Raw genomic sequence first — 15,349 nt, 5'->3', positions numbered from 1 at the left:
TTTAAAATTTAATCCTTAATCCAATTCGGTTAAGGCGTGTGCAGAGCCGGCCGTGGGCCCCAGGGAGAAACAGACATGAATGCTGCAGGGCCCTGTAGAAGCCCCGCAGGTTACAGCGGGCTGCAGGCTCAGAACAAACTCATCAGTGCTTAGCTAAGCTGGTGCTCAAGGCCTGAGGAGGCCCCGGGGACCCCTTCAGTGCTGGGAGGAAGGAGGGACGTGATGAAGAATCTTCCAAGAAGGCTTGCCCTGTGTCTGCCCCCGGACGCACTAAGGCATGGTGGATATGAAACTGGCATTACGTTGGCAATGCAGATGGGCGTCTGTGTGGTCAGCCTTACTGCCTGAATCCCTGTCTTGGCACTATCATGCTGTATTTGTTTGGTGATGCCATCCACATTTCTCCAAGATTCTCTTTCATTTGCCCGTGTTATAACAAATGCTAATATTTTTTGAGGTTATTTTTTTAAAAAGATTTATTTTTTGATTGCAAAGTCAGATATGCAGAGAAGAGGAGAGAAAGAGACAAAGATCTTCCATCCAATGATTCACTCCCCAAGTGGCTGTGACTGCCAGAGATGAGCTAATCTGAAGCCAGGAACCTGGAGCCTCCTCCAGGTCTCCCATGCAGGTGCAGGGTCCCAAGGCTTTGGGCCGTCCTCGACTGCTTTCCCAGGCCACAAGCAGGGAGCTGGATGGGAAGCAGGGCCACTGGGGTTAGAACTGGCACCCATCTGGGATCCCGGCACCTGTGAGGCAAGGACTTTAGCTGCTAGGCTACCGCACCAGGCCCTATTGGGATATTCTTGTAACAACTTCATGGGAACCAATCCTAGTTGCATTTTTGCAAATGGAGAGTGTGGGACACAGATAGGTCAGGAGCATTGCTCCAGCCCACCAGCCTATGAATGGCAAAACCACTGGCCCTTGCTAATAAGGAGGTGCCAGCCAGGTGGGTCTTTTTAACCAGTCTCTGAAAGAGCCTGCTGAAGGGCCTTTCGGGGGAATTACACATGCTGTTTATTTATTTTTTCCTCTTTTTTAAAAAATTAATTTTATTATTTTTAAAAATAATGATTACATGGTTGATCAGGGTGGGAAGGATCCAGGTTTAGGGAAATTGGGTGAATACGTTGCTTCCAAATTTGCTGTTTCTTCTTTTTTGTTCCTGGGGTAAGGGGAGAATCAAAGGGGAATACCACTCACTACTTTTTGCACATCCCAGCTCCCAGGGATGAGGAACCGCCACCTCATATCAACCCAGAGTCTCAATGTGTACGTATTCTGAGGAGTCTGTCCCAGTGGTTTGGATAGTTCTGGAATGCTGCCAATTTCACCAGTCCAATGATGATGTTGCCCTCTTAATGTCCATTGGTTCTACTCACTGAAATTATTTGCTGTCATCGTTTGTTTGGGGTTGTTGTCCAGTTAATTTTGTTCTTCTGCTACAGCACCAAATGTGCTGTCTTATCTCCTTTTACAACAGGGCCTGTGCCCATTGCTCCACATTTTTCATTAAGTGGGGCATGTACTTGCTGGCAAATCCAAGAAGCTGGGCCAGGTGTCCCAAGCATCGTGGGACCCTCCACCCCTGGGGCTCACAAATACAACACCCATCTATTATGCGGGGCCCTAGGACCTAGATCAGGAGACCCAAGCACCACCATGTTCCCCACTCCGGGGTGCTGTTTATTTTGCCTGGAGATCCTCTCCTCACTCTTGGCGTGTCTGCCTGGTCTTCTTCCGGGCTCTGAGCTGAAGTACCTTCTTTCTTGACCAGGCTATTGCAAACAGGTTCCTTCCTGCTGGGAAATCAGGATAAAGTAAGGACTAGAGCACCGTGTCAGGGGAGAGTGGCTGCGGGGGACTGCGGGTTGAAGGTCAAAGATACCATTGAATCCTTTTAAGCAGGGATGATGTGATCAGCTGTGTGCTTGAGGAAGGCTTTGATGGCGACACCAGAGGGTCAGGCAGTTGCTGCTGCAGCCCAGGTAAGAAGCTGTGGGAGGGGCTAGAGGGGAGAATAACATGGAGGGATGCTTTGCATTGGATTGGCTATCATTAGTCGGGTATGTGAGTCATCAAACTTGTCACCAAGGGCACAGAGTGTAGGTTACTGCTCCTTAAGCAAGACCTGACTCTGTTCCCAGTACATGTGTGGCTGGATTTCCGTCCTCCACAGAGCCATCCCCACACCACGATGGGAGACAGTGCCTCATGGTTGCCTTGAAAAATCACAGAGCATAGCCACATGTGCACGCTTTGGGAAAACCTTCAGCATCAACCTGGTGTTTCCTAAACTCTAATGTTGAAGCCAAACATAACTCAAGGTATGCACTTTGAGAAACGCCGGGCAATCGAATAAAGCCTGTATTTTTCCCAAATGACCCTGTCCGAGGAGAATCTCCTTACGTAGCATTTGTGATGTTGCTGTTCTGATAAATCTTTAACACTTTTTGAGCAGTTGGGGAAAGTACTAACAGTGAAGATACTAGTGCCAAACCTCGTGTTAACCAAGCTCTCTGCTCCTCGGTGTCCTTGTTCTGACGGGAAGGTGGTAACACCCTCATCGCAGCATCAGGAGATGATGAGGGTGCGTGTGTCAACCCCAGGAGTCCCCGGAAGCAATGTGCGGCCCGGGATCCCTGGGAAGATGCTGCGGAAGGTCCCCCGGTGTTCATGTGTTGGAAACTTAACCCCCAGGCAGCAGTGCTGGGAGACAGGACCAGCTGGCAGGTGTCAGGGTGGGAGGGCTCCCTGGATTGCTTGCTTTCTCTTGCACACCCTTTTGCACTTCCCCCTGCACCGTGGGGTTGGGCAACAAAAAGGCTTTGGCCAGCTGTGAGCTCCTTGGCTTTGGACTTTGCAGCTTCCAGAACTGCAAGAAAGGAATCTGTTTTTCACGTGAACACCTGGTCTGTGGTCTGGTGTTAGAGTAGCACAGAGCAGATGGGATGGTGGATATCGAAGCTACGCTACCTGATTTTGCATCTCAGCTCCTTCACTTACTGTGTGACGGTAGGAAACGCGGCAAAGATCCTTTGCTGCCTTTGTTTACCCTATATGCAAAGCAGGGGCAATTACTGTAGCTGCTTCTCAGGTTTGTTGTGAAAAATAAACGAATCAAGTCATGTGAAAAGATGTGGCCTGGCATGTTAGATGTTTTTGCTTTTGGAAGAAGAAATCCGTCTAAATTGTCTCTGTTATTAGCATAATTTTACCATGTAAATTGACTTGCAGTTCCAGTGATGAAGATCCAATTTTTCAGCTCTCCCAGCGAGCTATTTTGGTCTTGCGTTTTGGCATCACCCTCTCCTGACTCCTGAGGGCTTGAATTTAGAGTTGAGTTGGTCACAGTGACTTTCTATTCAATTCTGCAGAGCTTGGTTTCTTCCTCTGCTAGAAAGGCGATTGTAATACAAGCCCTTCAATGCCGGAGGCCACCTGGTCCCTCCTTTGAGCTCTGTGCCATTGCTGAAGATGCAGACATCTGTTTCACATCACTCAGTAGGAGACCTTGGCATGCTTTTGTAACAACCCCATGGTCACTCCCCTGTCCCCAGTGTGTAGGGGGCTTGCCTATTCCTTGTGAGAGGAAGAGAGGAGAAGGGAGTGGGAGAGGGGACAGAGAGACAGACGCTAATGTCCTTGTGAAAAGTTTTCTGAGACTCTATCAGGATATCATCTTTGAAACTGGTCACACCAACCCCCCAGGTTTAAACCAATTGCCTGCGATTTAGTTATCAGATTCCTTCAGGGACTGTCTGAACTTGGTAAACAATTCGACTAGAGAATACTGATGAAATTTGAGTAGCAGGAAGGAACAGGTACTTTTCTGAGTTCAGAGTTTCTATTTCAAGGTTGAATAAATGGCAGATTTTGACCAAGCCATCCCAACCCAAAAGAGTTAGAGTCTCCAGGAAAACCCTGCCTGGCCCCTAGGCATTCTAATTGTCTGGGAGCTAAGTTACTTTTCAGAGGTAGGTCCCCTTATTCTTTCTGTTGGCATGAAAATAATTAATAATTTAAGCCATACCCATTTAAAAAAAAAGAAAATGCCGTATAAATACAATACTGTAATAATAAATGTAAAAGTCGATCCAGCTGGGCACTGTTCCCAGACTACCAGCTGAACAGAAACACAAATAAGTAAAGGAGAAGAAAAAGTGCTACAGGAGGCAAATGGTTGTAATCTTGTTGTTCTCGGCTCCTCTTCTGTTGCAAATACATGGTATGGAAGTGACATTGTGGGTGAATGTGTTTTCTGGACTAACCTGGAAACCTAATCATTGTTTATAACATGATTTCTATGGGGAGAAATGTTCCCCATATTACGAACAGATGGTTTGCAAGGAAATTTTTTTGAAACACAATAGATTGCTAAGTCCAAGGCCGCCCTGAATTTTAACCTCTAGCTGAAGGTTTTCTATTTCAGTCTAGTGATAGATGAAAATTATAGGTCTCTCAGAAGCCTCATCGCTGTATTTCCTTCTTAAATCCTAGCCACCCCCCTCCTCCTGGAGGTGACCTCACCTTCTCTGTTCTGTTTCTGGAGCCCCTATCCTTGCATGCTTATCCCAGCCCAACCCCGCCCTCTCAGCTACTGCTGATGCCCCAGGAAGCCAGGAGGGACCCTGAATGCCTTTATTGTAAATAGTGCTTGGGGCCTACAGGAAGCCACCCAGCCAAGTAGCCCCAGTGTGTAGCCATGAAGTCAGATGCCTGACACTTAGAGCTGTGTGACCTTGGCATGTTCCAGTCTATCTCTGGGACCCTGTGTCATCCCCACGGGAGGAGGTTGTTGTGAGAACTGCACAAGACAGGCCACAGAGTGCTAATACTCCCTCCATGCCGGTGCATGGGTCGGTGGGTGCTCGGGAACATGCTATGGATTGCACACATTTCTATATTCTTGGGAAACAAATTCGCTGCAGGAAAATATTTTCTGAATTTCAAACAGCAAACTTAGAAGCAAGTGTCTGGACTTTCTTGTTCCTAAAGAGATCTGTTATGAGTTGGAGGTGGGAGTCAGTCTTCCGTGCGTTAATACAGTTGAGTGACAAACTCTCGTTGAGTGAATGAAACTCTGCACACAGCAGATTTTATAGCAAAGTAGTAGGAACAAGACTTCTTATATGGTTTCACTGGTTCAATTATTAACATACACAGTGTTTTTCACTTATTGAGAATTTTTTTAAGGAGCTTTCTGGTTGGAGGGTTTTTGTTTCTGCAGGCTATCTTTTCTTTCCTTAGCATCTGGACAAATTCTGTTTTCTGGTTTGCTGTTAGGCTCTGTCTGCTTGCTGACTTCATCATGTAGACATGAGATCGAAGGGAAATAGAGATGAGAGAGCAGGATGTTAATGCTGAGTCCAAGGTCCTTGCATGGTTTGAATGTGTTCCCTTCCAAAGCATGTGCTGGGAACTTAGTTCCCAATACTTCCGTGTTGAGAGATGGGACCTAGTGGGTGGTGTTTAGATAATGAGGACCCCACCCTCATGCATGGATGAATGAATGCTGGTTATGAAAGAGTTTGAGGTTGCAACTTCCATCTCCTGCTCTTGCCCTTCCCAGTTTCTTCTTGAGATGATGCATCTAGAAGGCCCTCACCAAGTTCAGGCCTCTTGACCTTGGATTTTCTATCCTTAAGAATTGTAGCAAATGAACTTTTTTTTTTCTGCCATAGCAACACAGAATAGACTAGGAGAGAAAATAGGCCAGGCATCGCACTCCTGGGCATAGACTAGAAGACATGAACACCTTGTATCAGTAAGATATTTGTACCACCATGTTTATAAGCAATGCCGTCCACGGTAGCCAAATTGTGGACTCAGCCAAGTGTCCCTCATCAGATGAAAGGCTAAAGAAAATGTGGCCTATACAAAATACAATGGAATATTATTCAGCTATAAAAAGAATGAAAGTCTGTGATTTGCATCAAAATGGTTACAACTGGAGAACGTTGCCTTGAGCGAAATGAGCCAGACACAAATTAAGCACATTCTTCCTTATATGTGGGAGCTAAATTAAAAAAAAAAAAATTAAAGAAACAAAAGCACAGAAAGGCATAGTGTGTTGCCCAATTGTGTTCTGAATCTTTGCCAGGCCTGTTGTCGGGAGTATGGACCGTGTAACCTGGGTGACCTGTGGCTATGCTGGAGTTTTCTGCACATGGGTGTAGATGACATATTTTCATCCAACTGTTGTTTATGGCGCTTGCTTGTATTCTCACTAAACTATGGTCTTCTTGCTTTTGGTTTGCTGAACTCTTTATTTAGTGGAGCATTAAGCTTGTGACTATAAAGTAAAATAAATATGTTATCTCAAAAAATGTTTTTTAAAGAAAATCGTTCCTGGAAAGTGGGGCTGTTGCTTTAATAAATACCTATAAATCTGCAAGTGACTTTGGGAGTGGGCAAGGATGTACAGGCTGGAAGAATCTGAAGGAGCAGACTAAAAGAAGCCTCAATGGCTGCACAGGGGCTCAGATGAAGACGAGCAGTGTGGGGAAAGTCTGGAACTTCGTAGGTGTTGCTTCAATGGTCATGGTTTAAATAGGGATAGTAAAGGCCACTCTAGGGAGGAGTGAGGTACTGGAAGCCAGGGTAAAACCATCCTTCCCACACAGCTGCAGGGAGCTTAGAGGGATGTAGCCATGTCCTAGGACTTGGTGGAAGGCAGAACCCAAGAGTGATGAATTAGGATGTCTGACACTAAAATATTGAAGGAGCTGTGTGGCTACCTTGAACTACATAGAGTAAGAGGTGAGAGGAGAAAAAATGATTTGAAAGCAGGATTTATAACTAACGGAAGCATAGAAGGAAAATTCACAGCCTGGCCCAAGTAACCAGTGAAAAAGGCATCAATAGGAAAACAAACGAAGGGCAAGGCCGAGTGACCACTTGCTAAAAAGATGAATATGGGGACAAGGAAGCCAGGAGCTACTCAAAAAAAAAAAAAAAAACCCCAAAAAAACAAAAACCAGCAGAAGAATCTGGAAAGCACTGTGAGATCTATGAGACAAGATAGCACCTAAAAGGCAAGATGTCTGGGGAGTGACCCCAGGACCTCAGCATCCACTTCCCAGGGCCACGATAGTTCTGGCTCAGTGCTCTTTGGCTACCCCAAATGTGGCTCAGGCAGGCCCAGTTTACAGGTTAGGCCACTGCTCTGGAGGAGTAAGTGCTAGACCTTGGCAGGTGCAGTTGCACACTGTGGGGGCACAGTGAGCTCCACCTACATGCCATGGGATGCTGCAGAGAGCCTGGTGTTGCAGGCTGAAACCTGCCCTTACTTGGACAGTGCCTAGTGAAGCTGTGGAAATTGTCTCCAACATTCCAGAACTGTAGGGCCACCACTGTGCAGCTCCAGCCTGAGAAAGCACCCGGTACAAGACTTCAAGCTGTCATTGCTACTGGGTAGTCAGAGTCCCTCAAACCTGTAAGGGTTTGCGGGGGTTTACATTAGCCCCAGTGTGGGACATAGAATCAAAAGAGGTTATTCTGGACCCGTAAGACTTCATATTGTTTTGAATATTTTTGAGTTGAATATTTTTGAGTTTGAATCATTTGAGTTTTGAATATTTTTGGGACCAGTGACCCTTTTTCTTCTTGCCTACTTCTCCAGTTTAGAATGGAATTTTCTGCCTTCTACCTGTCTCCTCATTGTATTTCAGAAGCGCATAACTTGTTTAATTTCACAGGCTCACAGCTGGAGAGGAATTTGCCTCAGGATGAATCATGACTTGAGTCTCATTCTCATTTGATTTAGATTAAAATTTTCGGACTTTATAGTTGATACTGAAACAAGTTAAGATACTGAGGCTAAGAGGATGGGAAAATTTTATTTTACATGTGTGAGAAGGACATGAATGTTGGGAGCCAGGGATGGACTGCCAACCCACAAAATATGTAGGAGAAACTTAATCCCCAGTCCAACAATGTTGGGAGGTATGGCCCAACTGGAGGTGTGCAGGTGATGAAAGGATTGATGCTGGCTATGGAAGAAAAAGGTTGGAGGCTGCAAGTTCAATCTCATTGTCACCCTCGTTGTCCTTCCGCCTTCTGCCGTGGGGGTCTCAGCAAGAAAGTCTTGCTCACTGGGTGTGGGTCACTGGGCCTTGTACTTCTCAACCCCAGACAAATGCAAAAGCAATCTCTGTTCTTTATAAATTACTCAGCCTCGGATAGTCTGTGATAGCAATGTGAAACTGACTAAGATGGATCCGCAGTAGAGAATTGAGTAAGAGCAACAGCGTAGGTAAAAGAAAGCAAATATATCTGTGACATTTGTTCTGGAATGCATCCGTTCTAATCAGATTCCAATTTTCCTCCGATCTGTAGCCTGAAGACATGGAAATGGAGCCAGTTAAGAAACCAGGGTATCTGAGAATGCCTCCTTGAGGAATCAACCTCACCAAGATTCATGTCTGATAATGCGATTTTAATTCTATTTGGACAATAGCTTAAATGTTTATGCACTTGACCGTTGCTTCCATTGACGCACAGGGATAAGAATGATGGCTTTCAAAAGGAATTGTTTCAAGCTAACTGATTTTGTTTACTTTAAAATGTGGAAGCTCCAAGATCTGCCCCCACCATTGGATGTGTGGGTAATTTACTGTCATAAGGATTTTACAATCTGTAGTTATTTGAGAAGTAATGTTGAGAAGAGAATGTTGTGGGTTGGCCATCTGGTTATACATTTTTTGTGTCATGGTTTGCTTTTTATGTAAAAGGGTGTTTTATGTTTTTTTTTTTCCTTTTACTGGTGGGAGGTAAAAATGAGAGTTCAGAGATTTCATGGGTATCTTTTTCTCTATCAACAAGAATTTTTTTAGTTCATATTGTTTGGTTTTTATGCTGTGCAGAACAGGGATTCTGATCTATTATTTTCTTCCGAAAAAAAAAAAATTAGCCTCAACTCCTGGATTCCTGATTCCATCCCTAGAACTGATTTGGAACTTGAAAACTAGTTTCTTTCCCACAAAGGAGAGTCAGGCATTAGTCAAAACTTTAGAGAGAAAAATCACCCACGGAGAAGACCCAGAGAGATTTCCTAGTTCATCCGTTCATTCACAAATATTTATTGAAACCCTAGTGTTTGCATCTTGGGCTGCCAGACATTGAGGGATTTGCCAAAGAAATATTAAAGATGCTTTCCCTTCCTCCAAGGAGCTCAGAGCTCATGTGGGGGAGATGACATAGACATAAGAAGCAGTGAAGTTGTAATTCCAGGCAGCATCTGATTAAATGCCAAAATGTGTGGTTCCGACACGAAATGCTGCAATAGTTCAGGAAAGGCAGTGCTAGCCCGGGAGCACTACTGTTCTCTGCCTACAAATTGGCAACTTGGAGCACTATTTGTATAAAATATCTTACACTTGTTCTTTTGGCAGCCAAGGCCTTGACTCCCAGGCAACATTAAGAGCCTACAAAAATATTTGTGCACTAGTTGCTCTAGAATTGGTTGCTTTTTTTTTTTTTTACTTCTAGGCAGAGGAAGTACCTTCTATCAACCCAAGTACCCGTGAGAGGCAGGGACGTTTTTCACAGTCATGATTGCTCTCAGATACAGAATAAGAAGTCCACGTCTCCATCCTCTGTGGTTTCAGTTCCAGCCATACTTGTGCCTGCGTGTGGCAAACTCTGCCTGACATTGAGGGGCGGTTTAATTTGAACTTAATGGCTGTGACGGACAAGCCAGCCATCAAGGGTCAGGTAGATGGCTCTGGAGGATGGCTAATGAAAATCCCGTGGGTTGTGATGTTGGGGAAGCGGCTGACGCAGAGGCAGGGGCGCAGGCACACAGAGGTGCCCACCGTGGGCAGGGTTTCCCCCAGGTGTCAGAAGAGGATGACATGCTACAAGTATTATGCCTGAGGATGATGCCAAGTGAAACTCGGTGACTTCCTGTTCTATTTTTGCCATATTCAAATTAGCATGGGGCTCAAAGATGAAACCATGAGATCTAAATTCTGAAGAATTCAGAGAGAGATGAGGGAGAGAAAGAGGAGGTGGGAGCAAGAAATAAACCTTTGTGGAACTGGGTGACCTAATCATACCTTATTCCACTTCAGCTCTTCAGAAGCTTTCTACCCCTGATTGTGGCCGTCACTTGATTACTTTTATTTATGTCTTGGGTGGTTTTAGAACTCTCTGGTCCATGGCTTCCTACCCCTTTAACCTTTGACCATGGAGAGATACAGGCACTAGAAACATTGTGCTCTTCCTTGCTACTGTCTAGCAGAATGCTTCGGAGTTCATCACCATTCCAAGATAATGTGGCACCTGATATTCCTTTGCTTTGTCAGTTTGTGGCCCATCTGGTGAGGCATGACCTCCAGTGACCAGACAGCTCAAGCGAGTCAGCATTCTCCCCGCTCAGTTTCCCAGCCGTTGGCCCTGGTCACAGTTTAAGACTTCTTTGGAGGCATCCTCTGGGCTATCTGACTTGGAGAAGTGGCCCTGGAAAATATCCCACCCATAACTTTTGATAGCATTTGTTATCTGTCTAAATACATGTTATGCAGCAGATGGTTGTGGAATGTCTTATCGAATTCTTGGGCAGACTCTGCCCTTGAAATATTTTTATTTAATTATCATGGTGCAAAACATAAAATAGCAGCTTTGTGAGAGTTATTGTCAAACAAAGACGTTGCATAGTAGCTTGAAGTGAAGAGAATGAATGGCAAACCCTTAGGGTCCAGAACATATGAACTGTTTCTTGGGCTGTTCTTTACTAGGTGTTTAGCAAAGGGAGCTCTTTATTGTAGAATCCCGAGAGGGCATGCTTCTAATGTGTTTGGTAATGTCATCTCGAGAGAGTCCAGGTTCAACATGTTGTCTGCATTTGTTCACCACTGCTAGACATGATGGGGAAATATGCTCTGATGTTTTCTTGTTGCTTTTCATAGTTTTAGCATCATGTTCCTATTCTTGTTCAAAATCAATAATCCACTATACAAAGCCTGACATTTTGTACTGAAGCCAAGAGAAAGTTTTAACTAATGCATGTGTGGAGCTGCTCTTTTCTTACTCTTTTTTATTTTGTTTTAAAGGTGCACATTTCAAGAAGATTGTGTACATTCAGAGAATTTGCAGAACTGGCTGGATGTTTCATCTGGTGGCAGAAAATGTCCTAAAGTTCAGATAATTCGAAGCATCAAAGATAAGGTGAGAGGAAAGATTTTGTCTGTATTGTATCATCCTCAACTGCCACTCACTTCCTTCTGTGTGTATTTATTTGTAATCAAAGAAGCTTGGTTGAAGTCCATTCATTGTGTTCATGATTTTGGAGTGCCTACGATGTGTTCTAGGGACATAGTAGGAGCCAAGTCACATCACGGGCCTGCCTGGATGGAGTTTGTCATTTTGTTGAGCTAAATATGACCCTCATTTGTAAGCTTGAACAAAGGATGGACTTGTAACATAAGACATTTACATTGATTTCAAAACTAGAGAGAAATCCAGACTCATGGTCAACATGATTCCTTCAGTAGGGCTGAACTGTAGATGTGTGTCCTACCCTGTGGTTCTTCATCCCCCTGGTTCAGGATTCTCCCAGCAACTATTTTGTGGATGTCAGGGATGGAGAGAAAACCAGTTTGGGCCATGATGCCTGCAAATGATGCTCCTTGCAAAGCCAGTGGGCTGTTGTCAACAGATGAGAGAAAGGGAGCACAGGGCATATTCTAGCATTTTCTGATACATAAACCCTTCATGTCCTACAGAGAAATGCAATTCCTGCCTCGCAGTCTCAGTGAGGAGACATTTTCTCCCTAATTATGGCTCTTGTGTTATGAATAATTGTACCGAGTCCCCATCAGCAGCCGGTTGACCTGTCTGTTGAGCTTGCTATGTTTTATGTGAATGCCACATTAACAAGGAAATGGGCTACTTTCTCTTTTCCTTTACACTTTGCCATTTCAAATAGCAAGAACCATACCACTTAAGATGATTTAACATTTAATAAAGGAAAGCCAGAGCATTTAATGAGTGATAAATAATAAAAGAATCAAGCTTTCAAGTCACAGCTGATGAGAACTCATGGCTATCGTTATTTGGCTGTTGTGGGAGACACTTTGTGTTGTCAGCCATTGGAGCCATAGGGGAAGGAAGAAATTTCAGAGCCTTCTTACAAACTTCCACCAACCCCGAGTCAGAGTGAATGAATCTGATGTGGAAGATGCTTAGGCATCTACACATAGGTGTGTCCATTAGATGGAAATTACTGCTTACATAATTTGCTTATCTATGTATGGATGCACTTGTATAAATTAATCATGATTTATATCCAGTCCGGAGCATTCCAGAAAGTGATGACCGCCCAACCAATCCCAAGTGATTTCTTCCCTAGCTCGAATCCCATTGTGGCTCACCCTGATTCTCCTGGAATCTTCCATATCCATTACCTCACTAGTCCAGCTCATCCTCACTTCCAAGGTGAAAGAGGCAAGGAATTAGTTATTTGATTAAAGCTCTATTTGAAGTCAACTTTGAACGAATTTTTTTAATAATGTTGATAAGACATCAGATCCATTTCTTGATCATATTATTTCAAAGTATTTCCTACTCTTAGGGCATCTATGTCTTACCTGAAAATCTCAGATCTTTCTTTGTTTTCATCATATCTGACCCTGCATGGATAGCTATATTTGGTTTTCCCAATTTCATCTGTTCATTCAATGAAAAGAATGCTTGCTAACTGCCTATCAAATGCTTGGTCATCTTCCAATACTCTTTTTTTTTTTTTTCAAGATTGACTTACGTGTTTTGCAAATCATAGAAGGTTACATAGAAAGCGGTAAAGACTGAGAGAGACTGAGCTCTTCCATCCACTGGTTCATTCCCCAGGTGACCACAACAGCCAGGGCTGGGCCAGTCCAAAGCTCAGTACCCAGGAACTCCACCCCAGTCTCCTATAGGAGTAGTAGGGTCCCAAGCACTTGAACCACCCTCTGCTGCTTCTTTCAGGCCATTTTGAAGGAATTGAATGGGAAGTGGAGCAGTCGGGATGCAAACTGGCACCCATATGGACTGCTGGTGTCGCAGGTGGCTGCCTTACCCACCTGCCACTGTCTTTATGGGGATATGAAAACCTTCATGTTATGCAGAACCTTTGTTTCTTTACATGAAGCAATTACAAGATAGTCTGTCCTTGTCTTCACCATGGAATCCATGTTAGAAATAGAGCAATGCCAGTTAGTTTCCTTGGGGGGATTTCTGTAAAGTTTGAATGAAAACAGCAAGGTGCAGAAAAGTAGGTGTGATAAGATCTTATGTTAGTCACAATGTCCCCCTCTAGGCTTATGTCCATATGTGTTTGTATAATTATTGGAGAGCAGTGGAGAGGTAAGGCGGAGACCAGGGCAACAGGGGGACACGCGAAACCTCACCTCCGCAAAGACGGAAGAGGACAAGTGACACAGTCCTGTTTGAACATTGTGTGCAACGACAGGGGTTTACACCTAGGTAGAGATCTTTAAGGTTCGGTAACAACGGTTTACACTAACCAAAATAGAAAAGGCAAGGGAATAAAAGTGTCTCAGAAACAGCATGTTTTCTAAAGGAGAAGCACTAAGAGCCAATCTTTTTATGAATCAGCACTGAAACAAGGAATTCTACCACTACCGGCTCCGTGAGCATTGACCATGACTCTGCCCAGTGCCAGAAACAACTGTGGCAACGAAATCCATTTTTATTCCATTATTTGCTCATCTGAAGTAGCTGCAGACCTGAAGAAGCTACATATTTGGCTTTCAAAAATTACTCAAATGAACAGAAGTGAACGAAGTACAGAAAGTTGGATGTGGTGGACATGGACCGTAATTGGGCTAACTCACCACCTGGGAGACCCACATTCCATATTGAGTGCCTGGCCCGAGTCCCAGCAGATGGAAAGCCTCTCTCTGATGCTTTACTTTGTCAGAATACATAAAAGTCAAGTTTTTTAAGAATTAAAAAAGCCCTCGTTATATGTCAGGTAAAACAAACTTTAACTCAACTAAGAAAAAAAAGGTCTCATTCATAAAAACAGTGGCAATGTTCAGATATAAACTTAAAGGGCAAGTTCTATACCCCGTGTTTGAGAATTATTTTTACTAGGAGGTGTATGTTGGCTGAATACAACTACAAAAAAGGAAAAAAAAAAAGGCAACCGGTGATTTTGGCTTCACAGCAGCTTATCTTAAGCCACGTTTTTCTAAAACTAATTAGACAGCAAAACAGTAGTCTATTGAGGCTATTTATAATTCATGGTGGCGAAGCCTTATCAATTAAAACCATAAGCATAAATAAAAACAAACAGTATACAGGGTGTTTTCCTGGAAGATATGACAAATATCTTGAATGTATCCAGACACATTGTCTGAGGATTTTTTTAAAGGATTATTCGTTTGTTAATTTTTATTTGAAAGGTGGAGACAGAGACAGGCAAAGATCTTCCATCTGCATGTTTACTCCTCAGATGCCCAGAGTCGCTGGGGCAGGGGCAGGCTGAAACCAGGAGACCAGCAGTCAGGCCATGTCCCCATGTGGGTGGCTCTGATGCTTGAGCTGTCGTCTGCTGTGTTCCAGGGGACTTATGAGCAGGACAGTTGGAGGTGGAGCCAGGCTTGAACCCAGGCACTCCGCTATGGGCTGTGGCTATCCTGAGCAGTATCTTAAATGCTGTACCACATGCCCAGCCCTTGCTCTATGTATCTTGTGAGAAAGTAGCATGAAAATTTAACTTCTTCCCTAACCTGTTTTTCTGGATACCATGTGATCCCAGTAAAAGTTGAATATATTTTGAAATAAAGAAATTAGGTTAGTCAGTATCACCACTCTTAGATGGTGAACTTATCTGTGCATATGTTGTGTGTATATGTAATGATGTATGATATATATTAATGATATATGATATATATTAAATAATAGTTCAAACATTTTGATTTTACAATAGGAATATGAAAGTATTTGGCATTTTAAAAGTTCATGAAAAAATGTGCTTTGAAAAGTATTTTGAGGGCCCGGTGCAGTAGCCTAGTGGCTTAAGTCCTTGCCTTGCATGCACAGAGATCCCATATGGGTGCCGGTTCTAATCCCGGCAGCCCACTTCCCATCCAGCTCCCTGCCTGTGGCCTGGGAAAGCAGTCGAGGATGGCAGCCCAAAGCTTTGGGACCCTGCACGCGTGTGGGAGACCCGGAAGAGGCTATGAGCTCCTGGTTTCGGATTGGCTCAGCTCCAGCCATTGCAGCCACTTGGGGAGTGAGTCAACAGACGGAAGATCTTCCTCTCTGATTCTCTGCCTCTCTGAATCTTTAAAATAAAGAAAAATATTTTGAAAAGTTCTTAGAAAAATGGAAT

At 44.0% G+C, this 15,349-nt stretch overlaps 1 protein-coding gene across 2 annotated transcripts in view; it reads left to right on the top strand.

Moving 5' to 3' along the window:
- Positions 1–15,349, top strand: part of PLXNC1 (plexin C1) — a 159,773-nt gene that overhangs the window by 52,728 nt on the left and 91,696 nt on the right. For both annotated transcript variants that reach the window (XM_040980785.1, XM_040980775.1), the window contains exon 5: positions 11,061–11,175. In XM_040980785.1, the coding sequence (XP_040836719.1) occupies positions 11,061–11,175 (115 nt within the window). The remainder of the gene's footprint in view (positions 1–11,060; positions 11,176–15,349) is intronic.

The sequence above is a fragment of the Ochotona curzoniae genome, unplaced genomic scaffold (assembly GCF_017591425.1).
Source record: "Ochotona curzoniae isolate NIBS_2020 unplaced genomic scaffold, NIBS_Ocur_1.0 contig_1014, whole genome shotgun sequence".
Classification (NCBI taxonomy): Eukaryota; Metazoa; Chordata; class Mammalia; order Lagomorpha; family Ochotonidae; genus Ochotona; species Ochotona curzoniae.
The sequence above is the reverse complement of the archived record's forward strand: the minus strand, read 5'-3'. Positions and strand labels throughout refer to the sequence as shown.